This window comes from Podarcis muralis, chromosome 15, assembly GCF_964188315.1.
Source record: "Podarcis muralis chromosome 15, rPodMur119.hap1.1, whole genome shotgun sequence".
In the NCBI taxonomy this organism is placed as follows: Eukaryota; Metazoa; Chordata; class Lepidosauria; order Squamata; family Lacertidae; genus Podarcis; species Podarcis muralis.
The window spans coordinates 16,914,731-16,938,305 of NC_135669.1; the positions used below are offsets into that span (position 1 = coordinate 16,914,731).

The 23,575-nt window shown below is 50.4% G+C and overlaps 3 protein-coding genes across 5 annotated transcripts in view; 2 read left to right on the forward strand and 1 right to left on the reverse strand.

Annotated features, from left to right (window-relative positions):
• SIK3 (SIK family kinase 3) overlaps window positions 1–5,514 on the forward strand; it is a 92,077-nt gene extending 86,563 nt beyond the window's left edge. For 2 of the 3 annotated variants that reach the window (XM_028708458.2, XM_028708460.2), the window contains 4 exons: window positions 1,823–1,986; window positions 2,168–2,303; window positions 2,714–2,888; window positions 3,529–5,514. In XM_028708458.2, the coding sequence (XP_028564291.2) occupies window positions 1,823–1,986; window positions 2,168–2,303; window positions 2,714–2,871 (458 nt within the window). In that variant the 3' untranslated portion in view covers window positions 2,872–2,888; window positions 3,529–5,514. Of the gene's footprint in view, window positions 1–1,822; window positions 1,987–2,167; window positions 2,304–2,713; window positions 2,893–3,528 lie in introns of all 3 variants that reach the window. The other variant, XM_077919379.1, reaches the window with a different exon arrangement.
• Window positions 5,515–8,510: 2,996 nt separating this feature from the next.
• On the forward strand, window positions 8,511–11,955 carry APOA1 (apolipoprotein A1). The gene is made up of 4 exons (XM_028708461.2): window positions 8,511–8,634; window positions 9,427–9,494; window positions 9,760–9,916; window positions 10,966–11,955. Exons 2-4 carry the CDS (start codon window positions 9,452–9,454, stop codon window positions 11,597–11,599), a joined length of 834 nt encoding a protein of 277 aa, XP_028564294.2. The 5' UTR covers window positions 8,511–8,634; window positions 9,427–9,451; the 3' UTR covers window positions 11,600–11,955.
• Window positions 11,956–13,375: 1,420 nt separating this feature from the next.
• On the reverse strand, window positions 13,376–20,145 carry APOC3 (apolipoprotein C3). The gene is made up of 4 exons (XM_028708462.2): window positions 20,046–20,145; window positions 15,755–15,830; window positions 14,660–14,783; window positions 13,376–13,696 (listed from the first exon to the last, which is right to left on the reverse strand). Exons 1-4 carry the CDS (start codon window positions 20,097–20,099, stop codon window positions 13,597–13,599), a joined length of 354 nt encoding a protein of 117 aa, XP_028564295.1. The 5' UTR covers window positions 20,100–20,145; the 3' UTR covers window positions 13,376–13,596.
• Between the last annotated feature and the right edge of the window lie 3,430 nt (window positions 20,146–23,575).

Genomic DNA, 23,575 nt, shown 5'->3' on the forward strand with positions numbered 1-23,575 from the left:
GCATTCAGGCAGCAAGCAAACACTTCCGGAAGTGTTTGTGGCACAGGGTTGGTATGGGGGTGAATTTGCTCAGGAGGAGAAGGAACTTCTTGGTGCTCTCATCGCATGGGACAGTGGCCCAAGGGAAGGAAAGCAAGCAAGCCAGGCATCACACTTGCCTCCTCAGCCAAGCTAAGAGCTCCTGTGTGTTGCCTTCCACCTGCCTGGTTCTGGGGCTGGATGAGAGCACCCTGATCAGGACCCTATTTCTCTTCCTTGCCTTGTCCTGCTCTGGCCAAATATGGCCTGCTGCTCATTTTGGTGGTGGCAATGGGATGCTGCTGCAAGATCTAGCAGATGTCAGGGGCCGGCAGCTGGTCATTGGAGGTCCTCTATTTGGAGGAGCAGCAGGAAGGAGGGCAGAGGCCTCTCTGGTGGCAGAGTCGGCCATATTTCCCCTCTCCTGCCTGAAGCATCCTCTGTTTGTTTTTCCAGGAAAGTTAAACTGACTCCAGCTTTGCGGCTACATATAGAAAGAGTGGTGTGATAGACGGGAATCCTGGGTACTCTTTGGGATTGTGAAATCCTGGCTAATTATTTATTTAAAGTCCTTTTTTACCCTCTCTCAAGCTGAAAAGGCTCCCAGAGCAGCTTATAGATTTTTATTTACTTATTTATTTTTAAAAACCCACAGCCGCTGCCCCTTGCATTCTAAAAGGCACAACACAAAAAAAAAGAAAAAGGGATAGGGAGGGAGGAGGGGGAAAGTATGCTCAAGCACCAGTTCTGAAAGTTTAAGAGTCCTTTAAAACAACAAGCTGGGCTGAAAACAGTCGGGGGGGGGGGCAAAAGAGCGATTCCCCTCCTGTCCCTGTTTTCCATACGGAATCCTAGTTCTGACAAAAAGACCACCTCCATGCCTCCTACTCATTGGCCAGAGCCAGGGCTTCTTGCACCTTAGGCCCGAGGAAAGAGCTTTGGGGGAGACACAGGTGAGGACATTGTGCTGTGCAGATGCCTCCCGTCTGCCTACAGCGCTGCCTGCTAGTAGCCCTTTCTGTGTCCTGTGGGTGGTGGCTCCTGAGGTGATAAAGGACAGCCTTTACACCCTGCAAGAACAACAGTTTTGTCAGCAGTTGATCTTTGGCCTGGCCCCTTTGGAACGAGGAGCACCACCCTTTGGAACCGTTCCACTGCATGTCTCCGCTGTGTGGAATGGGGGAAGGTGGGCCCATGCCAGGAAGCGGGCTGTGCCCTGTGGGCCTGAGCTAGGCACTTTCTGCCTGTTGGGGAAGGATCTCCTGCACAGGCTCCACTGCAGGGAACAGGAGCTGATCGTGGGTCTTTGCACAACTGTGTGTCCAACAGCAGGTGTCCCACACATGAGAGAGGGAAGGCTGCCTTTTTTTGTTTTGGGGTGCTGTGTAGAGCCCACCAAGGAGCTGCAGTTGCCTCTCAGATCCTCCCATATCCAGGGGCATCTCCACAGGCTGTGCCGCAGAGAGTCTACACAAAGCATGGTTTCATACCAGGAAGTGGCTCTGCTGCTGCTGTGAATCAAAGGGTGTGTGTGTTGTGATTGGCAGGTTGGCCCTAAGCCGGTTGTGCTCTGTCGCAGGGCCATTGTGAGGATAAAAATGGGGTAATTCCCATGAATGTCTTGATGGAAAGCGTGTACAGTGAATGAGAAGAGGGAATTAAAAGGGGGTTCTCTTTCCTTGTACTTACGGCCTGAGCCAGAAGGACTTTAGGGTACTTGTGGTTGGGGAATGGGTGCCTTTGAAGGGACATAATGGTCTTTCCCCTCCCTCCTCTTTTGTCTTTCTCTCCCTTGCCCACGAAGACTCCATGGCCACAGGTTGCATGGAAAGAAGCTCTCCTGGCCACGTGGAGATGCCAGATGCAGATGGGCCAGAGGGTTATCCCACAAGGCCGATTCCTGGTGTGCATCACAGATCCCGGCCTTTGCAGAGACACCACACCATTCAAAACAGTGACGATGCCTATGTATGTTGGGGAGAGGGGTGTTGGTGGGGATGGGGGCCCCCTGTGTCAAGGTGACACACCTGTTCTATGGTGTGGTGGAGGTGAAGGCCCTGGTCCCACCTCCTCTGGCCAGCCTCTTCCTTCTCATTCTTTAGCAGTGCCCCTTGCAGGTCTCTGAGCCTTTCCTTTCTGCTGCCTGCAGGTGCAACTGGACACTCTGCCGGGCATGAGCCTAATGGCAGGGAAGGCGCTCAGCTCTGCCCGCATGTCCGACGCTGTGCTCAGCCAGTCTTCCCTCATGGGCAGCCAGCCGCTCCATGATGGGGAGAGTGAAGAAGGTGAGTGCTTGGAGCCTCCAGCGCCGCCAGGTGGTGCCTCTTTGCATGTCCAGCCAAAGGCGTCTGACTTAAGGCTGGGCAGAGTGACCCGCTTGCTTGGCCTGGCCCAGGAAAGCGAGACGGGGACAGTTCTGGATTTGAGAGGTGGGGAGCATCTGTGAGTGCTCTGTGTCTGTGGGCCTGGAGTGGGAATGGCCACATTAACAACTCCACCCTTCTCGCACTAGGAACCAGGTTGAACATCTAGATGGGACAGTTTTGTTAAGCTTTCTGGGTTGAGCTGCAGCCCTCTCTCCCTGGGGCATGTTGCGCTTGGCATGCCCTGTGGCTCCTAAATCTTGGAGCCAAACGCACACTTCCAGGCCTTGCCTGAGCTCTCACTTCAGCTTCCCTTGTCTTTGGTTTTGCAGACTGTGGAGAGAACTTGGAAGGTCAAGAGCACCTGAACCTAGCAGATGGCAACCAGCATCTAAACACCTCTTGTTACTCTTCCACGTGTATTACTGACGTCCTGCTGAGTTACAAGCACCCAGAGGTGCCCTTTGGGATGGAGCAGGCTGGGGTCTAGAGATCAGGCAGGCTACAGTAAGTAGCATTTGGGTCCAAACCTGTGCCAGGCACTGGGGAGATGCATGGACCCCTTCCATGAAAGAAAGGGGATTGGTGGGGTGGGTGGTGGGTGGGAAGTACCCTCCTTTTTAATGTTGGTCTACCCACTACCTGGACCTGCACTACACCGTGCTCACTGGGGAAGCAAGCGCCACATCCAAAGTTTCTGCAGGGGTGGGCCTATATGTTTGCTGCTGCTACTGGAGCTCAGCAAAGCTCTCTCTGGACCAGCCGCAAGTCTTGGGACCTTGCAGGCAGAAAAGCCAGGCATGAGGAAATATTGTGTCTGTGTCCCTGGGGCATCCGAGGTTGAGTGTCACATTCCTGGCTCAGAGGTCAAGAGGCTTAGTAGGCTCAGAGTTCGAAAGGTGCACTGCTCACTGCTGCTCTTGGGAAGGGGCAGAGCTCTGGGCTCCCCAGTGAGCTGTTCCTGTTCCTGAAGCCATTGCCAAGAGGGCCTTGCTAGGCCAGCTGGTTTTATGCCTGGCGGTGGGAGTGTGGAGCAGCGTGGGGCACAAGAAAGGCTTAGTGAGGTTCCTCTGTGTAGCTGTGTAGGCAACTGTCTAGTATTCCTGCCACTCACTCCCCTCTCTTTGTCTCTCTCATTTTCCGGCAGGGGTATGTACAGCTTTGAAACAAAAAGGTCCATTTCAAACCAACAGTATCTTGCAGCGTTGCGCCAAATGGCCGTCCCGTTTCTCCTTGACGGAAATCTTGTGGCGGCTCCTCCTCCTCCTCCTCAACCTCCTCGTTGGTTCAACAGTGTGCTTGTTCCTTTCGGATGTTCATTATTGCCATATTTGCCTGTGACGCCAGCCATTCTGGAAGGACCAGAGCACCCCCCCCCCCTCGCACAGAAGCTGCAGGGGGCAGTTTGTGGGGAGCTGCCGGCTTGGAGGGCCCCCCCCTTCCCAGTCAGTGGCAGGTGCCGGGGGAGGGGGCAGCCTGGAAAACCTGATGGCAGAAGGGGAGAGGAGCTCTGCCCACCCGCAAGCAATAAGCAGCTGTTTTGGATGGTGCCTCTTCATGATCTGCCTTTGCAGTGGCCCCTCCAGGCCAGGGGGCTGGTGGGGGGGGGGGCTGTGCTTGCGGAGGGGCCGAGAGCCAAGCCTCCACGTCTGCCTTCCATGCATCGCTTGCCTCCCACCCTTTGGCCATTTGCCCCCCTCCCCCCCCACCGCAGTGGTGCAATATTGCTTTTGTGTGTCTCTCCCCTGTCAGCCTTTCTGTTTTAAATTTTGTCACTCTGTCCTTTCTTCCGTTTCTCTTTTTTTGTACATCTCCCCCCCCCCCCATTTAATTCCATGTGCTACTACTTCTTCTTTTTTCCCCTTTTCCCCTTTGTTTCGAGAAAACCTAGTTCTTGTTTTTAACTTGCTTTCCCTTCAGATCATGTAGGAATTTGTTTTGGTAAATGTTTTATTATTGTTGTTGTTATTATTATTAATAATAAATTAATTGTTAATAAAAGGCAGGATGCATTTTGCCCCTCCCCTTCTACCCCGCCCCCACGTTGCTGCTTGCCCCTCCCCCATCTTCCTCCCAGTATTGGCTTTTCTCCAGTGTGGCATCGGAGACCATCTCTCCCCCTCTCTCAGCCCTTGGGGAACTTGTTTTCTGTGACTGGTCCAGGGTCTGGGGCACCTCCAGCGGCTGGGCCTCCGGGGAGTCTCTCGTGTCATCTTTTCTGCCTTTGGAACTTTTGACAAAGCTGCAACAGAGAATCCCTATTACTGACTCTTTTTTGGAAGAATTTTTTAAAAGGATTAAATATATATATAAATATATATATCAATGCAGCCCTCCTGAATTTGCACAGAAGAAGTGTGAGACCAGCATGGCTGAGGTTCTTTTGCTATCGTCATCATCGCCATCATCATCCTCCTGTTCCTCGTTCTCACCTTTCCAGCAGCATCTGGATACCAAGATGTGCAAGCGATGGTGGGGGGAAGCCTCTTCCTGCTCCTCCTCCTGCAGGCTGGATTGTGGCCATGGTTCCACTGAGGCGGGGGACTCGCTTACCAGGGAAGAAGAGTGGGCCATGGAGGGGCAGGGGGAATTGAGGGCTGCTCACTGCTCCCTCCTGCCACTGGGAGGGAGGGGCCAAAAGGCACCGAAAGCCTCCTCTGGCCTGTCTTTGGACTCTTGCTTTGGTTTTCCCTTCTGTTTACATGATCCTGAGAGATGACAGCAGCATCAGCCGCCCTCCAAGCAAACCGCCGTGCAGGGACTGGCCTGGCTATGCTCTTTTGCAGTATCACACTTTTTGTTTTGTTTTTTTGTTTGTTTTTGCGGGGGGGGGGGATTCTTTTGTTTTTAATCATTGCTTTGTATTGTAGTAATCAATACTCGCAGTATATGTTGAATGTATCATATACTTTGCTATTATTTCTGTTTTGGGGGAAATGTCCAAAGTATTTTTTCTCATTTATGTTGGACTAAAAACAAGAACCCACACAAACAAACTCCCCAGATTTTCAGCAAAATCTTAGTTCAGTTTTTTTCCGTTTGTTTGTTCATTTTCGGTGGGTCATTTTGCAACTAGTAACTTAGTTGGACGTGGGATCATGACAAATAAACCCATGATTATGATTGGCTCTCAGCAGCTCTGGTCTGGCTTTTCTCTTGCTGTTGTGTCCAGGGTTGGGGAGTGGTGGTGCCTTAAGCTGGGATTGTCCCTGAACAAGTGGCAGTGATGGCTCTGGAGACCCTCCTTAGGCAGAGGACCCTTGCGTTCTGACCATGTGCTGCATTGGTAGCAGCGCAAGCCCATGTTTGGGTCCTTGCATACTTGAGGATCAGTAGAGCTTCCAGGTGGGAGGGAAGGGACTCAGTGACAGAGCATCTTCTTTGCAAGCAAAAGCTCCCAGCTTGAATTTTCTAGCACAGCGTTTCCCAAAGCTGTTTCATCACAGGGTCCCAGCTGCCTCCTCCATTGCATCCCATCACCAGCGTTAGTATCAAAAGGCCCTCCTGCTGCGTGCTGCTCATGACCTAGAAGAAGGGGGCATTATTGGGACTAGAATGCTCCTTGGCGTGTATCTGCTTAGCAACTCCCTTTGAGGGGGTGCCATAATGTGGGCATTTTTGTCTGAAAATGGCATGCCAAGGAGTGATTAGCTAAGGTCGGGTCCTGTTGAGAGTTTTCGTCTGGTGGCATCCAGTGGCAATTTGTGCTCCCTGAGGAGATATTTGCTTCCACCAGAAAAGTTGTTTGTCCTTTAAAGCCAAGCTGGCTGATACAAGAGCAGCATTTTTGTCATTTTGATAGCCCTGGGCTTGGATTCCAAGCAGAGCCTCCACAACCTCAGTCACATTTCTTGCAAGAGAATGGGTTGGTGTCACCACTGCTTCATTCTCCTACCCCAGTGAGTCCTGCTGATTCATTCCCAGGGTGGGAGGCTAAGAATGGAACACAGTGCCCAAATGGGTTTACTTGGATTTCTCTTCCAGAAAGTCTGGATTGGGGGTTCCTTGTATTCATCTTGTCCTTTGTCTGAGACATTGTAGAGCTGCTGCCAGCCAGTGCTGACTATATGGAGCTGGCTGGACCTTAAGGGGCTGACTCAGTAGAAGGCAGCTTCCTATGCTCTGCAGGTGATGGAACTACAGCTACAGTCCTCAGTAAGGCTGTTCTGATGGGTATGGGCTTCAGCTAAAAGGCTGGCAGAGTTTTCCTTGCTGTTATCTCCTGTGTCCCCAGCCTCAAAGGTGCCATAGATACCAAAACTCTTGATGGAATGGCAGTAAAGGGACACATGCAAAATGGTGCTAGCTGATAGGGATTATTAGTCTTTATGGTGCCCTTAGACTTGGCTTTTGCTCCAACAGACAAAGACATGTATGGAAACAGAGTCAGGATGTGTTTCTCATCTTCTGGAGAGTAACTCCTCTCCCTCTGGAGACAGGTTTCCTGGCACTGTGAATTCTAAGATGAGTGGCAGTCCCACTTTTGTGGAGGTTTCATGTAATCAGGCTCCGCCCTCCCATGGCAGAGAAAGCCATGCCCAGAATTTCATGCATTCAGTTGCACCACGCAGTCACCTGCCTTCCTATCTGATGTAAAATCCAGCACTCTCGGGGAGAGGCTGAGGTTTATTGGATGTATGTGTTGCTTCACACTGAATAAAGTCCTGAAGTGATTTGCAACGAAGTAAAACATAACAGTGATAAAATCACGTCAGCATATTCAAAACAGCACAATACTGTATCATTGGTGCTGCCTAAATGCCCCAGAAAACTAAAGGATGGCAAGGTTGGCACCAGGTGGGCCTCCCTTGGGGGAGAGCATTCCATTAAGTTGGGAAGGCAATTTTCGGGCCTTTCCAACCTTGAACAATGAGATGGAATCTCAGAAGTCATGGGATGGGTCCATAACTCTGGCAGATCACTTGCTCTGCCCACAGTAGGTCAATCTCTGGTATCATCAAGTTTGAAAAATGATCAGAAAGACCCTTGCCTGCCCAAGATCCTAGAAAACCCCAATCAGAGGACACCAGCCTCCTCAGTGTTTTGGACAGTGATTCCCATCATCACCCTTGACCTTCCTGGCTGTGGCTGATGGGAGTTGTAGTTCGACAACTTCTGGAACACGTCAGGTTGGGGAAGGCTGGAGTAGACCGTATCACGCCATGACAAAGTCTCATCTGGTATAAGGCAGTTTCCTGTGTTAAGGAGACTGTGTTCAGGTCAGAGGGTGGGGCAAAGATAATCCACATTATCTCCCTGGGGCCAGCAATCCAAGAATGAAGTAGGCAGAATGAGCAAATGCATCCAAATGCTTGAGTCTGCACAATGTGTTCAGATTGCAGTTACTCTCTTAGTGGAGTCAGGAGGTTTTCTTGGTGTAGATAGAGCCTCAGACATCTTTGGAACAACCCTCTACGGCTGTGGTGGTTCTTCCCATAGAGCTGCTTTCCCTAACCTGGCTCTGTCCGGATGTTTTGCACTCCAAAGAAAAATAATCAGGCACTTGCTGGAAGCAAGAGCCCTTCTCCCCGATAACTGCCCATTTGCTGTGAGCAAAACCCTTTTTCTTCCTCTTGTGTATGGGGAAGCGTTCCAGTGTGTGAACCCCCACCATCACTTTCAGCCAGGCCCAAGTCAGCCACTTTCTCCGATGTTTGTCCTTGTCAAGAGAGGTGAGGTTTCGCCTGGGGAAGTGGGGGGCTAGGATAGAAAGCAGCTTACGGTAGGTACAACTTTTCTCGCACGCTGGCTCCCCAGCAAAGGAGAACAACCCCAGTTATTGGCCTGTTGTTAAAGGCTTGCCTGGTCCATGCTGGGAGGCTTCAGGTCACAGAGTTGTTCTCCTGAAGTTATTGCTAAAGGCACCGAGGACAGAGTCCTCAAGCCACTTGGGAACAACAACAGGAGCCTTGCAAATCTCCTTCCTTGGCGGCTGCCCAGCTGAGCGGAGGGGTCCGTGGGGTTCCTGTTCTGCCCACAAGTGCAAATCTGGGTCAGAGAGCTGGCCCCAGGCCCAGCTTCTGTGTTTGTTCCGGAGTCCCTTGCCAGGCCCCTGTTGCTCCTTGATCGTGTGCGTTCCCCCTGGGGATGTGTGTTTGATCCTTGAACTCTAAGCGCCACATAGTCACGACTTGGGAGTGAATTCCCCATTTACAGCTTTGACTTATCTTCGGCAATAAACAACCACCTCTGGTATAAATAGCCACCGCTGAGAAGGATCGGTCACACGAAGCAGCAGACGCTGAAAGGACTGGTAAGAATCTGGGCCTCTCCTGGTACTATGGCTTGCTTCTCTCTCTCTTTCTCTCTTTCTCTCTTTTCTCTCTCCCTCTCTCAAAGCTCTGTGAAAAGACTTTGCTTCCCCTGCAGAGAAGTTGCCTTTCCATTTCTTTCTTGATCAGCCTTTGCCAACTCCCCGGTGCCCACCCGATGTTTTGGACCACAGATCCCTTCAGCACCAAGCTAGCACAGCAGCCCGAGCACATCAGGAGGGCACTACCAGGTTGGCAAAGGCTGACTTGGTTGTTCTGCCTGGGGCTTCCTCTTGGATATATCAATGGATACCTCGGGATGTATACCTTTGGAAGGGAAGCTCATTGGACTCTTCCAATGAGCAGGTGCCCCAGCTTGGGAAGCATTTCTGGGCATCTTGCTGCTGCTGGGCTAGGTGGATGTAGCAGATCTTGCACGCAGCAGTTCTTGCTTAAGGGCCGAAAGAGCTGCCCTGTGGGGTCATGCCAAGGGGAGCCCACCTCACCTCGAATCTGGCTGCTTCTCAAAATGGCCAGCCCGGTGCCTCCAGGGAAGCCCACAAGCAAGACATTATGGTAACTAGTCCTTCTGTGTTGCTTGCTAACTGGCAAGATCCGCTGGATCTGGTCTTCCCATTTGCTCTTCTGACTAATCTTCAGCATGCCTCTTTTTCTCCTCACTTCCAATTTCTCTCTTTCTTGGTCTTGGGAGAGAAAAGCTCAAGAAATCTTTTTGTTGTTGTTTGTCTACATCTTTGTGGATTCTTCTGGTCTGACGTGATCCCCTTCTGCAGTCTCCAGGTTGGAACGCATTGCAAGATGAGAGCCATCACAGTGACCCTGGCCCTGGTGTTCCTCACAGGTGAGTGACCCTGTGCTCACGGGCAGGGAATGGCAGCTCTCCCTGAGGCAGCCCAACTCCTGCCCAAGAACCTTGGGCGGATGAGCTCTGAAGAACATGCTCCGATCTCCACTAATTTCTGCTTGCGGGTGGAGGGAGGAGTAGCCGTAGAGGAGTGGACTCTGCCTTCGCAGGGCCGAACTCGGGGAGACCTGGCTCGCTTCTGACTGCCCCTTTCTAAACACTCTGCCCTTAGGCTCTAACCATTATTGCATTGCTTCTGCAGGAACCCAGGCCCGCCACTTCTGGCAGCAAGATGAACCCCAACAAACCCCCTTGGAGCGTGTGCACGACGCTCTCACTGTTTACGTAGAAACCATCAGGACTGGTCTCCGTGAAGCCATCACTCAGCTGGATAACTCTGAATGGGGCAAGGAAGTAGAGTGAGTAGCAAATTAGGGGCAAGCAGGGAATAGACTAGCAGGCTGTAGGCTTTTGGGGTGGCCAAAGCTCCTTTCCCTTTATCTCCTCAGAAGATGATGCTTCTGCCTCAGGAGGGCTTTCCATCTGTGCAGTGAGGGAGGGGGGGCAGGGAGGAGTGGCTGGCTGGCTTTGTGGATACCTGTGGAGGCCTTTCCAAACCCAAGTGCTCCAGATCTCCGTTCACCCTCATGGAACTGTGGTGCAGCACCAACCACCCCCCCCCAGTTAAAAGCCAGATATTGGGGGGGCTCACATCCATTCTGGTCTCAGGGGCCTTCCCTGGGAGGGACAGCCCCACAAAATCTAGAGGGGCTGGATTACGTGACCCGCCTCACCCCACCCCACCCTGGCTAGGCTACTGAACAGCATCACAAATTCATAGCTGAAAGAGGAGCCTCAAATATACTTTCTTAGGCAACTGCTAAATAGACATGCCTTGTATGAACCCTATAAACAGATTTTTTAAAAATGAAATTAGACAACTGAGGTGTGTATGTGACAGGGTGGGGGGAGGAATCCTTTTATAAAGGCTGAGTAGATGCTATATTTTTATCGACGCAGCCTTGGCTCATGTTGGCTGCTGCTGCTGCTGCTGCTGCTGCTCTTGGGCGAGGAGGCAGTTTTGTCAGGTCTCTGTGTTGGGTTCAGACAGCGGAGAGTCTCCTCTTTTGCTGTGATGAGCTTCTCCCAAGAGAGCATCCCCACTCCAAAGGCAAGACCCAGCTCTGGCACTCGAAGGCATTCCAACATGCTGGAAAGAGCAAAAGACAAAGTGGCCTCCCCAACACCGATGGCCAGAGCAGAGGGTGGCTTCCTCGCTTCTGCTCCACATTGTATAAAGGGGTAGCAGAGACCCTGACCTTCCTTAGCAGAATAGGAGGTCAAACGGGCTGGTGCTTCTGGAGGAGAGAGGTGCTCCCTTCTTCTTCTGGGCTGGAGCAAGAGGTCTAGGCACCAACTCTGCCCTCTCTTCACCCACTAACTTGGTCTCCCCATCCTCTCTCTGTAGCCTAAGCCTGGTTCCGAAATTGGACAAGGCGCACCAGATATTAGCTGAGTTGCACAAAGAAATAGCCCCCGAGATGGAAGAACTAAAGCAAGAGCTGAAAGTGCACTGGGACAAGGGGATCGAGGAGCTGAAGAAGCATTTGGAGGGCGTGAATGCCAATATCCAGCCCTACTTTGATGAATTCAGCAAGAAGCTCCACCAGGAAATAGAGGCTCTCCGGGCCAAGGCAGAGCCCATTGAGCAGGAGGTGAAGCAGATTGTGCGCCAGAACCTGGAGACAATTCAGGAGAAGGTGAGGCCAGTGGCCGAGGAAGCGCGGGACAAGCTGCGGGACCACGTGGACGAGCTGCGTGCCAAGGTGGCCCCCCACGCCGAAGACATGCGCCAGAGGCTGAGCCAGAAGCTGCAGGAGCTCCGGGAGCAGGGCGCCCCCAGGTTGAGAGAGTTTCAGGCCGAGGCCCAGAAGCACTTCACTGCCCTGCGGGAGAAGATCGGACCCATGGTGGAGAAGGTGCGTGAGCAACTGCCCAATAGCGTGGAAGGCTTCAAGACCTACGTGGAGGGCCTCATCGCCTCTGTGCAAAAGGCCGTGGAGGACGAGGTGAAGAAGGGGCAGCAACAGCAGGCCGCCTAGAGAGAAGCATGGCAGCCCCTCTCCTTCCAGGATCCTGCCTGGACCTTTGGGCCTCCCTCTTCCCTCTGATCAGGGTTCCTCTGAATAAGCACTGCCTCCCCACTTCGGTATTTATCGCTGACCTTTCCCACCCCACATTTTGACACCACAACCCTGGGTGGGTTAATGGGGTGTGAGCAGGGAAAGGAGGGGTTGCAACTCCTCCCCACGCCCTTAAGACCCCAGCTGGAAGACCTCAGGCTGGAGTGGAAGAAAACCTAGCTTCTCTCCCCCTCTTCTCCCCGCCGCCATCCCTACCTGCTCGGTCCAGTGCCTCTCTCCTTCTCTTTTGCCAAATAAAAAGCAACTTTAAGAGATATGGCTATTGTGTGGTGGATGTCTGCTGCCATGAAGGGGTCTGGGAGCTGTGGGGCATGACTGGGGGGGGGGGTCAGAAGGGGGAGGGCAGTGAGAGGTGGGTAGGAATTGAGGAATTGAAGCATTGGCATTTGGGGTGAGGGTGGGGATTCCGTTTGCAGGTTTTGCCAGTCCAAAGGTCTCATAAAACCCTCCTGGCTAGTTCTAACCCTCCTGGCTAGTTCTGTGGGTGTCTCCCCACCATGCCCAATGTGTTAGTGGGGGAGGGAGGCCTGGACTGTGGGAGGGTGGGTCCTGAAGGGAGAGACTTGGAGGGAGAGCAGGCTGCTTCAGGTGCCAGAAGTTTTGGGATTAAAAGGAAGAGGGGGTTGTCTGCAGGCAAGGACAGCTGCCTCAAAGAGTTTCAGGCCATATAGACCCCTGGATGAACTTGCTTGGGATGCAGCAATGCCCCCATGCAACAGCACAGCTGCCCAGTGCCCCTGCAATCTCTTGGCAAGGCCAAGTGGAAGAAGGGCTGCCGCCACTGTGTGAGACAGATTTGTGGGTCTTCAGAGTTGCTGCTGTTTATTCCCAGCTCTTGGAATCAAAAATATATTGGGACTGGGAAGAACTAGAGGGAGTTTGGGAGTGGGGCAGAGCCAGGGAAGAAATCCCTGCCGTTTGAGGGCAAAGAGATCAGCCTTACTTCTCTCTCTCTCTCTCTCTCTCTCTCTCTCTCTCTGTGTGTGTGTGTGTGTGTGTAGAGCCCACCACAGAAATATACACTCAACTCGGCAGTTTGTTTAAAAAACAAAACAGGGCAGCTAAACCTGAAAGTGAACAAGTGCCTAGCCAATTATTGCCTTGGCCATTTGCCCTCCTGGTGGCAGTGGCTGCTATGCCAACTGATCTTTGTCCTTAGGTAGCACAGGGCAGAACTTTTCCTCAACTCTCCTGTGGGTTGTGCTGGCAGATGGAGCCAGGAGGAGCTGCAGGAGACCCCCTGGCTAGGTGAAGATGCCTCCTCTTCTTGCTTGCTTGCCTGCGACCACCAAACCCACCAAATCTAGGTCACCACGAACACATCAAGGTTCTCTCCTGCCCCCTTCCTCAGATTCAGGCCAAATTCATCCCAACTGGCAGCAGGAGGGAAGGGATTAAGCAGGTGCCCTGATAGGGCGAAGTCTTGATTCTGGAGAGTGAGTTTTAACTGGAAAGGGTCTTTACCTAGGATGCCTCCCCCTGCCCACTTACATAGCTGTTCAAGGAAGGGGATCCCACCCACATCTGGAAATGTGATTGTTTTGCTCTTGGGTGGTTCTGGTGGGAAACCACTGAAAGCCTCCCAAAAAGTCTTTTTGAAAGTGTCCCTCTTGCTGCACCAAGACCTCTGACCATTTTGCTTTGTTGGTTCACAGCAAGAAACTCAACCATGCAAAGGGTTTGCAAGATTTAATGGGGGGAAGTGCCACGCTTAATGAACATTGAGATGTCTGAGGGAAGGAGGGAGTGAAGGAGTGACTAGGCAGGGCAGGGAAAAGGAGAAACAGTGGCAAATGTTGAAATCCTTGCCCATCACTGAGGACAACTTTAGCACCCTGCCGCTGTACTGGGAAGGGCGAGAGATCCTCCTGGAATTGTGTGGAATCAAAATTCCATCATGCTGCAGGTGCCGGCGTCTTCAAAAATGTGGCAATCTTCTCCTTTACACGGCCAAAGTATTGAACTGCATTTGCCCAGCCGTTAGTGATCCATTCCCTAAAAGGCAGTAGGGGTGGATTGAAGGAAAAGGTGCATTTAATTGCTGCGGATCCCTCCCTAAAGGGTCACTTAGTGCAGTGTGACAAGTGAGAGCTTTTCTTGGTTTCATAAATTACCCCACCCCAACCCCTTTAGGAAAGTAGGAATTCCAAGCCCCCTGAAAGCCTGGCTATTGCCAGAGTTCTACTATGCCCACTGTGTGTTGCAAGAACCTTCCATGTCTGCGGGCCCAGAAGTAGCCACCTCTGCCCCACGTGTTGTGACAGGCGCCAATAACACCTTTGGGGTCTCAGCAAGAGGCTGCTGCCCCAGAGGAGACAGTGGGTGGAAGCGAATAAGGGGCGCTCAAGGCTTCCCTTATGCCAAGGAGGGGATTCTAGGAAGGGGGGCAGGTTCAGGAGATAATCCTGTTTGCTGATACGTGCAGCCCCACACGGCATGCATCAAGGGTGCCATCTCACCCTCAGGATTGTGAGTGCCCACCACCATAACAAAGATGTGCAATGTCACACGCACGTGCCTGCATGTAGTGTGTGTGACGTCACACATTGGATTTTTGGAAGGGGGCTCCTCCGAAACCACAATGCAACATTGTGCATTGTGTGTGTGATGTCACACACACTATGTGCAGTTGTGTGCATGTGACATTGCATGTCAATGCTGTAGTGGCCAGCAGCTGTGCCTCCGAATTTGAGCCCCAACCTCGGAAACAGGTGACTCACTAGCTGGCTGCAAAGGGCGGAGCTGAACTGCTTCTCTCTTGGCTGGCTGGTTGGCTGTCACCAATTTTGCTCATTGACTTTGTGGCTCTGCTCATTATATTATTGCGGGTGCCTAAGCACCCATGGCCCCCTGGAGTTGGCTCCTATGGCATGCATCCACCCCCCAGCCCCGGTCCCCCCCTCCCTTCTGCTCTGTCCCAACTTTCCCCCTTCCTTGAGCTTGGAAGGCCTCCCCCACCTGGCCTGCTGGGCTGCCTCCGACTCTCGGAGGGTGGTGAAGCGCTCCTGGGTCTTTTGGATGGCTTGCTGGGCAAAGACTTGCACTTTGGCCACCAGGCTCTCCTTTGGGGCATCTTGAGCTTCTGCAAGACAAAAAAGAAAAGGGGGGCGGGATATGGAGCAAACATGCACTTTCATGCTCCCCTCCCTACACATACACTTCCCCCTCTTTTTGGGGGGAGAGGGGGACAGAATCTCAGCTGCCTTGTTGGTTGATTCCCCATGCCAAAGAAATAGGGGTGGGGGACCACATGGGTTGTGTGAATGATCTGTTCTTCCAGGTGCTTCCTATCTCCACCAGGTGTACCTTTGCCCCTAGCTTCAGCCAAGGAGTGATGCTCATGTAAGCTAGAGAGCCCGTGACACCCAGACCCTCCAAGTGTCCCTATTTTCCAGGGTAAAGGTAAAGGGACCCCTGACCATTAGGTCCAGTCGTGGCCGACTCTGGGGTTGTGGCGCTCATCTCACTTTATTGGCTGAGGGAGCCGGCGTACAGCTTCTGGGTCATGTGGCCAGCATGACTAAGCCACTTCTGGCGAACCAGAGCAGCACACGGAAACGCCATTTACCTTTCCACCAGAGTGGTACCTATTTATCTACTTGCACTTTGACGTGCTTTCAAACTGCTAGGTTGGCAGGAGCAGGGACTGAGCAACGGGAGCTCACCCCGTCACGGAAATTCGAACCGCCAACCTTCTGATTGGCAAGTCCTAGGCTCTGTGCTTTAACCCACAGGGCCCCCACATCCCATTTTCTGGATTTACAGAAGCTGTCCTGGTTTCTCATTTGATCCCGGAATGCTCTGCTTTTCCTTAGGACGTCCCCTATCTTCATCGGAGAAATGTTGGGTGGGATGGTAGGATATCTCTAGTTTCATGGGAGAATTGTTGCAGGGCATTCAGTTGGTGGCCCTAAGGGGAGGGATCCCCTTTCCTCTTCCCACCAGGAACCAAGTAGAAGGCTGGATTTCAGTTGTGCCACTTGCACCCTCTTCCACACAGGCAGGCATGTGTGAGAGCAATACTGTTCTGGCACTGGGGTGGGGGTTTCTTACGTGCAAACGCAGCAAGCAGCGCCAGAAGGACAAAGAGCAGTGGAAGGGGCCTTCTCATTCTGTCGCTTGGCTGGACCTGTGATGGGAAGGAAAGGCAGGTCAGATTACCATTGGCCATTGAAGGCCCAGAAGGCACCATCCCCAGTAGTCCGGGCCTGAGGCGAGGCCTGTGCTAGACTAGTGCCAGAGTCGTCATTCGGCTGTGCAGAACAGGGTGTTGAGAAGGAAGGCCTGCTGTAGCCCAGGGGTAGAACATCGGTTCTGATGCAGTTTTGTATCAGCTTTGCATGCTGAAGGTTGCAGGTTCGGTCCCCGCTTTCCAGTGACTCTATGTAGGTTTGGGAGAGACCCCACCTGACAAGACACTAGAGAACTTCTTGCTGCCAAGCCGTGCAGATCATAGAATTGTAAGGTTGGTTTGTGTTGCAGATGTAAGGTATCAGATGGATCCTTCTATCATGTCTGGTGGGGATGTGATAAAATTAATTTTTTTGGGGGGGGGGGAAATATACATGAGGAACTGAAAAAAATGTTTAAAACAACAATTGGTAAGAAGCCAGAAACATTCCTTTTAGGAATTATAACAAATGACACCCCCAAGGACATGAAGAGAATCTTTTTAAATGCAATAGCTGCCGCAAGGTTATTGACTGCAAAAAATTGGAAATCAGAAGTACCAACATTGAAAGATTGGCAGTATACTTTTTTAAAAATGATTGAATTAGCAAAAATGACGGCAACAATTAGAATGCAATCTAATCAAAATCTCAAACAGGAATGGAAATGTGTAGAAGAATACATGGCCAAAAGATGCTCCAACAAGAACTTATTGATATGTATAGAGTGTTTTCACAAAGTCAAGTCAAGTCAAGCTAAGCAGATATATAAGATTGAATATTTAACTATTAAGATACAAAATTACAATCTCAATAATAAAGTTACAAAATAATAACAAGGAAGTCACACACGGGTGGAGGGAAGACACAGGGCAAGAAATAAGAAATGGATGAATGTTGGTACATAATGAAATGTGAAAATGTGAATTTACGACTATAATGTATATGTATCATCATGTAAAGATTTCATATATGTATTGCAACATTAATAATAAATAAATTAAGTGCAAAAAAAGAGTGAAAGAATCGTAAGGTTGGAAGGGACCCTAGGGTCATCTAGTCCAGTGTTTCCCAACCTTTTTTGGGCAAAGGCACACTTGTTTGATGAAAAAAATCTTGAGGCACACCACCATTACAGCCCCGTGATGTCAGCGCGCAGCGTCACGCCAGGAGGGAAGGGCGCCGGGGCGCTGCTGCTGCTGCTGCCGCCGCCGCTCCCGGCAGGCATGGGCCCAGCTGAGGCGGCGGCGGCTGTTGTGGTGGTGGCGGCGATAGCGGGCGGAGGAGGGGGCGGCGGCGGGGCCGAGGTGGCCGGCGGCGGCGGGGGAGGCGGCGGCGGGTGGAGCAGGAGGGCGGCCGAGGCCAGTGAGGGAGTAGGGTTGCCCGGGGCTTGAGGAGCCGTCGCCGGGAGTTGCTGCTGCTGTTGTTGCTGCTGCTGCCCGGACATGCCGGCCTCCTCCTCGTCCGCTGTCTCGCGCTCCTCCCTTTTGCGCGCGCTGCCCCGCCGCCGCCCCATTGGCCGGGTCCTGTCAGCTGATCCTGTGTTATTTCCTGTGTGTGTGTGAGAGGGGAGAATGGAGAGAGAAACCTCGGCACCACCACCGCGGAGCCGCCGCCGGCTCGACGCGGATCCTCGCCGCCACCGCCCCGCCTCTCGCCGCCCGACTCGCTCGCCTCCCTCCCACAGCACACCAGGCAACGCCTCGCGGCACACTAGTGTGCCGCGGAACACCGGTTGGGAAACACTGATCTAGTCCAACCCCCTGCAATGCAGGAATCTCAACTAAAGCAGCCATGACAGATGGCCACCCATCTTAGAAACCTCCAAGGAATGAGAATCCACAAAGATACTGAGGCAGATGGACAGGCGTCTGACTTGGGATAAGACAGCTAGCTTCCTGTGTTCCTGAGTTCAATCCCACACCCAACTCTGCTACCAGGAGGGTGGGCATCAGCACTTAGTGGCAGAGCTCCCACCTGCCGTGCATGCAGGGGGTCTCAAGTTCCACCCCCACTCAGCAGCATCCAGAAGGTCTTTGGTGGCTGGGCTTAGAATGGGACTTTGCTTTACCTAACCCGGGACGGCACCTGCCAGTCAGATTTGGCAAGGCTGGGGCCAAATATGCCATATATCTGCTTCAGGATAAGGTGCCCTGTTGTGCCCATTAGATGATCCAAACTGGTACCTTGGACCCAGCTCAATTCCAGACCAGATTGGGCAGAGCGTGGCCGGCTCAGCTGACTTGGCTTCCATGGGATCTTCTGATGCATAGATTGCAGCAGTTGCGCCTTGAAACTTCCACCAGCTATCTTTTAAAAGAACGAAAGGATCCTAGACTGACTATCTATCTCCCTTGCCCCTTCTCTATGCCTCTCTTCCTAGATGTGATGAGGCTGTTTGTGGGGAGCAGTGGGAGCCCTGAAGCTTGAAGTGTCATTGGGGGTGTGGGTGTGGGTGTTCTTTCGCAACCAGCAACAAAGTCAAGGTAAACACTGTTACCTTTTTCGGTGGGGTTGTTCCACCATATCTTTACAGCATTTGTGCTACTGGCTCTCAGACTTTGGGGTTGTTGAAATATATATACAGTGGTACCTCGGGTTAAGAACTTAATTTGTTCTGGAGGTCTGTTCTTAACCTGAAGCATCACTTCAGTGGTACCTCAGGTTACATACGCTTCAGGTTACACACTCCGCTACCTCAGGTTAAGAACTTTGCTTCAGGATGAGAACAGAAATCATGCAGCAACGGCGGCGGCAGTCGGAGGCCCCATTAGCTAAAGTGGTGCTTCAGGTTAAGAACTGTTTTAGGTTAAGAACGGACCTCCAGAACGAATTAAGTTCTTAACCCGAGGTACCACTGTACAACAAAAAAGAATCAATTTGACTTAGTTCAATGCAACTGAAACTGAGTATACTAGACCCAATTTTTTTAAAAGCAATGTGTACTAAAGGTGCTTCTGGGGCCCCTCTGGGATTAAGGAACCTAAGGCTTAAGATTCATTAGTTTCATAGTAGATCTGCCCCTGGTGGGGAGGGGAAAGCCCTCTGCACATCCCCAGAGTCACAATTCCTTCTAAGCTCAGACTGGTTTAGATTGATGTAAAAATTGAGGTTTGGCTTTTCCTGCCCAACTCCCCATGCCACCCTGAGTCTCCTAAGTCCATGATCGGTCAGAGAAGAATGGATGGAGGCAGGATCCAGTGGAAAGCAAGGCAGATATTTATTTTTTCTTTTGCAACAGAGTCCTCTCCCCTCCTTCCAAGCAGGGGGAGAGACCCTGAACAAAAGTGTGCAGGAAGCTTAAAATACTTTTGACATTGCCCAACCCCCTTTAACCAAAGACCACCCCAAAATCATCATACATACATCAGAGGAGGCAGTCTACAGCAGAAATCCTGTCTGCCAGGACACCTGATAATGGTCGCTGATTGCATTACCTGAGCGGTCTGGCCATTCTTTTGTGATGGTGATTACTTTAGTTCCTGAATCAGGCCACAGGCTCACCCTATTCATACACAAATACGCCCTCCTGCCAACTTAGCAGTTCGAAAGCACACCAGTGCAAGTAGATAAATAGGTACCACTGCAGCGGGAAGGTAAACATTTCCATGCGCTCTGGTTTCCAACACGGTGTTCCATTGCACCAGAAGCAGTTTAGTCATGCTGGCCACATGACTCAGAAACCTGTCTGTGGACAATCGCTGGCTCCCTCAGCCTGAAAGCGAGATGAGTGCTGCAACCCCGTAGTTGCCTTTGACTGGACTTAACTGTCCAGGGGTCCTTTACCTTTACGCCCTTAAAACAGGATTTGCAAGCGAAAAGACAATGGGAAGGCTTTCCCCATTTACCTCCCTAAATGCAGAGGAATATTTGAGGTCGCTGGGAGAGTCAAAATGGCTTCAGGATTGCTCTCCTGTACTATTTCAGACACATTTAGATACGTGTGCATTTATTGTATATTTGTTGTAGATTTGAGACCTTAGAATTCTTATAACAAGATTAAGCCCTGGCTCCCCTGTTGGCAAAAGGTTGGGGTGAGCAGTTCCTCCTTCGGGGAATGTGCCTTTTTAAATGCACAAATTGGCCTGGAAGAAGTCAGGTGCTCCAAAACAGCTTGTGACTGAACAGTCTCCCTTCCTGTCCCCTTTGCTCAACCCAGTCTCTCCCACTCTTACCTGTTCCTTCTTCTCAGGAGTTGCTGTCTGGCGCCTGCCTGGGCAGCTTCTCATTTATAAACCCCCAGGCTGTAGGGGCTATTGGACCAAAGGTCAACCAGGAGACCTGAGGGGAGGGGGACCATCTCTTGCTGACTCCCCCCCCTCCTCCTGTCGCCATGTTTGCTCAGCTGAAGCCTGTGCTGGAGGTGGAGAAATCCTGTCTCTGCTACCAAGGTTCCTGCATTGCTTTGTGGGCAGCCCCTGCCTGGCCCTCTCTGACTTTGGCACTGGTCTTCCTTATGGGATAGCAGATGGCTTTTCTTCCCAGGGATCAGTGGTGTAGCATGGGGGGTGCAGGGGGGGCCGGCCGCACCGGGCGCAACATCTGGGGGTTAGGGTTAGGGGGCGCAAATCCACGGGTTAGGGTTAGGGGGCGCAAATCCACGGGTTAGGGGGCACAAATTACTTGCCTTTCCCCGGGTGCTGACAACCCACGCTACGCCACTGCCAGGGATAGCACTCTAGCCTTATCCTTTGCCCATGGATGGCAGGTACTCTTCTCCTTTGTTGAAGAAAGATGCTCCCGTCATCTTTGTTGCGTAAGAGTCAGGAAGAAACTGTGTGCCCAGGTTGGCGCTCTGTGCTGCTGAGTCTGGCACTGGTGAGCTTCCTTTTTTGCTTTTCACCAGTATTCTTCTTGAGGAAGAGTTCAGTGCAGCTCAAAAGCTTGCACATTGCATTGGCTCATTGTTGACCCTGAATAAAATATATCTCCTGTGCACCACAACCACCACCCTGCTCATTGTTTTGGGGAGCAGGAATTGATGCCTCTCTTGCTCTAGCAATGTTTGTACATATCCTTGCCTATTTGGGGCACGATGGAAGAATGGAGGGTGACATTAATGGAATATGCGGAACTTGATAAGCTAATGGGAAGGATCCGAAACCGGCGGGACCAGAAGTTTACGGAGGACTGGAGTAAATTCACGGATTATTTGAGAAGTATTTGCGATGACCAGACGATGTTTGTAGGTTTGCAAGAAGCTCTATGAGGAATAATATCAGAAATATTGCAAAAATGAAGGAGGAGATGGGATATGTTAAAAATGTAAAGGCAATATTAAGTTAGGAAATGCGTAAGAAGTGAATAAGATGGAGGATTATCAGAGGTGCTGATGGAAGTCCAATAAGAATGTATTTGTGATAATTTGTGTGGTATGTTTTATAATTTTGTATTTTAAAACCAATAAAATATATATATATATATATATATATATATATATATATATATATATATATATATAATATTTGGGGCACATGGAAAACTCATTCCAAGCTGCCTGTCAACACGGGCAGTGTTTGCAGTTTCGAATACTGCATTGTCAACAGGATTGCAATGAGGCAAAAACACCCTGGCTTCAGCTTGCTCTGCAGATGTCCCACAAATCTTTTGTCTTAACAATTGTTTAGAACATAAGAAGAGCCTGTTGCTGGATCAGGCCAATGGCTTGTCTAGTGGAGCATCCTGTTCTCACAGGGCCAACCGGATGCCTGTGGGAAACTCACAAGGCAGGATTCAACCAGAAAAGCACTTTCCATTTCTGTGGTTTCCAGCAACTGGTATTCAGAATTACTGCTGTCTCCGTCTGTGGAGGTAAAACATAGCCATTGTGGGTTGTAGCAATTGACAACTTCCTCTATGAATTTGTCTAATCCTCTTTTAATGTACAGTGGTACCTCGGGTTAAGTACTTAATTCGTTCCGGAGGTCCGTTCTTAACCTGAAGCACCACTTTAGCTAATGGGGCCTCCTGCTGCCGCCGCGCCACCATTGTGCGATTTCTGTTCTCAACCTGAAGCAAAGTTCTTAACCTGAAGCACTATTTCTGGGTTAGCAGAGTCTGTAACCTGAAGCGTATGTAACCTGAAGCGTATGTAACCTGAGGTACCACTGTATTTTAATATTCTGTTGGAAGCCGCCCAGAGTGTCTGGGGAATCCGAGCCAGATGGGTGGGGTATAAATAAATTATTATTATTATTATTATTATTATTATTATTATTATTATTATTATTATTCCATCCAAGTTGGTGGCCATCTTTGCCTCCTGTGGCAGAGAGTTCCACAGTTCTGCATGAAGCACTTCCTTTTCTCTGCCCTGAATCTTCCAACATTCAGCTATGTCAGATTTCCATGAGTTCCAGTGTTGTGAGAGATGGAGAAGAACTTTTCTTCTTCCACTTTCTCTACTTTCTCTTATGTTGCATCTTACTCCCCTTTTTTCTAAACTAAAGAATCTGAAATGCTGCAACCATTCCTCATTGGGCAGTCGCTCCATCCCCTTGATCATTTTGCTCTCTCCTTTTCCAAACCTTTTTCTACTCTAAAATATTCTTTTTGAGTTGAGGAAACCAGAACTGCACACAACATCCCAAATGTGGTCACCCATAGATTTGTATAGCTGCATTATATCAGCAATTTTATGTTAAATTTCTTCCTAACGATCCTTCGCATTGAATTTGTGGGTTTTTTTTACAGCTGCCACACACTGGGTCAACATCTTCGTCAAGCCATCTACTATAACCCCCCAAGATCTTGTTCCTGGCCAGATGAAGGTGATGGATTACATGGAATTGGCGGAAATGACTGGCAGGATCCGAGACCAGGGAGAAGAGTCAGTGGAAGAAGACTGGAAGAAATTTAAAGACTATCTACAGAGACATTGTAAAATTAATGAATGTTAGAATGAAGTTGGATTGAAATTAAGTGGTTTCTAGCTGTAATGGTATAAAAGAATATGAAAAAATGGTTTTTTATAAGTAAAAATTCAAGGTTATAATAATTTAAGATTAAAGATCTGGGTAGAATAAAGAGGGAAAGAAATTGCTGAGCTAATAAATTGAATTGGAATAGAAAAAAGGGAGGTCCTAGGAGGTCCGAGAAACAAGTAAATGAAAAATAATGTGATGAAAAGATTGATTGTTTTTAACTATTTTTATTTTGTACTTTTTCTTTTTTCTTTTTCTATTTTGTAATGTAAAAATCTTAATAAAAATTTTATATATATATAAAAAAGATCTTGTTCCTGGCCAGTCACCACTAGTGCATATATGTGCATTTGCCCCACAAACATATATGTGAAATTAAGAATTTTTTGCTGCAGCATGCATCACTTTACACTTGTTTACATTGAATTGCATTCGCCATTTCACTCGGTTTGGAGAGATCCTTTAGGAGCTCTTCACAGTCTCTCTTTCTTTTAACAACCCTGAACAATTTAGTATAATCAGCAAACTTGACCACCTCACTACTCTGAGGTCCTGTATACCTGAAGGAGTGTCTCCACCCCCATCGTTCAGCCCAGACACTGAGATCCAGCGCCAAGGGCCTTCTGACGGTTCCCTCATTGTGAGAAGTGAGGTTACAGGGAACCAGACAGAGGGCCTTCTTGGTAGTGGCACCCACCCTGTGGAACACCCTCCCTTCAGATGTGAAGGAAATAAGCAGCTATCCTATCTTTAAAAGACATCTGAAGGCAGCCCTGTTAAGG

Coding starts and splice junctions, on each gene's coding strand:
- APOA1 (XM_028708461.2), top strand. CDS start 9,452: ATGAGAGCCATCACAGTGACCCTGGCCCTGGTGTTCCTCACAG. Junction 9,495..9,759: donor GGCCCTGGTGTTCCTCACAG/GTGAGTGACCCT, acceptor TTGCTTCTGCAG/GAACCCAGGCCCGCCACTTC. Junction 9,917..10,965: donor GAATGGGGCAAGGAAGTAGA/GTGAGTAGCAAA, acceptor CTCTCTCTGTAG/CCTAAGCCTGGTTCCGAAAT.
- APOC3 (XM_028708462.2), bottom strand. CDS start 20,099: ATGAGAAGCTGCCCAGGCAGGCGCCAGACAGCAACTCCTGAGAAGAAG. Junction 15,831..20,045: donor CTCCTGAGAAGAAGGAACAG/GTAAGAGTGGGA, acceptor TTCCCATCACAG/GTCCAGCCAAGCGACAGAAT. Junction 13,697..14,659: donor GAGGCAGCCCAGCAGGCCAG/GTGGGGGAGGCC, acceptor ACTGCCTTTTAG/GGAATGGATCACTAACGGCT.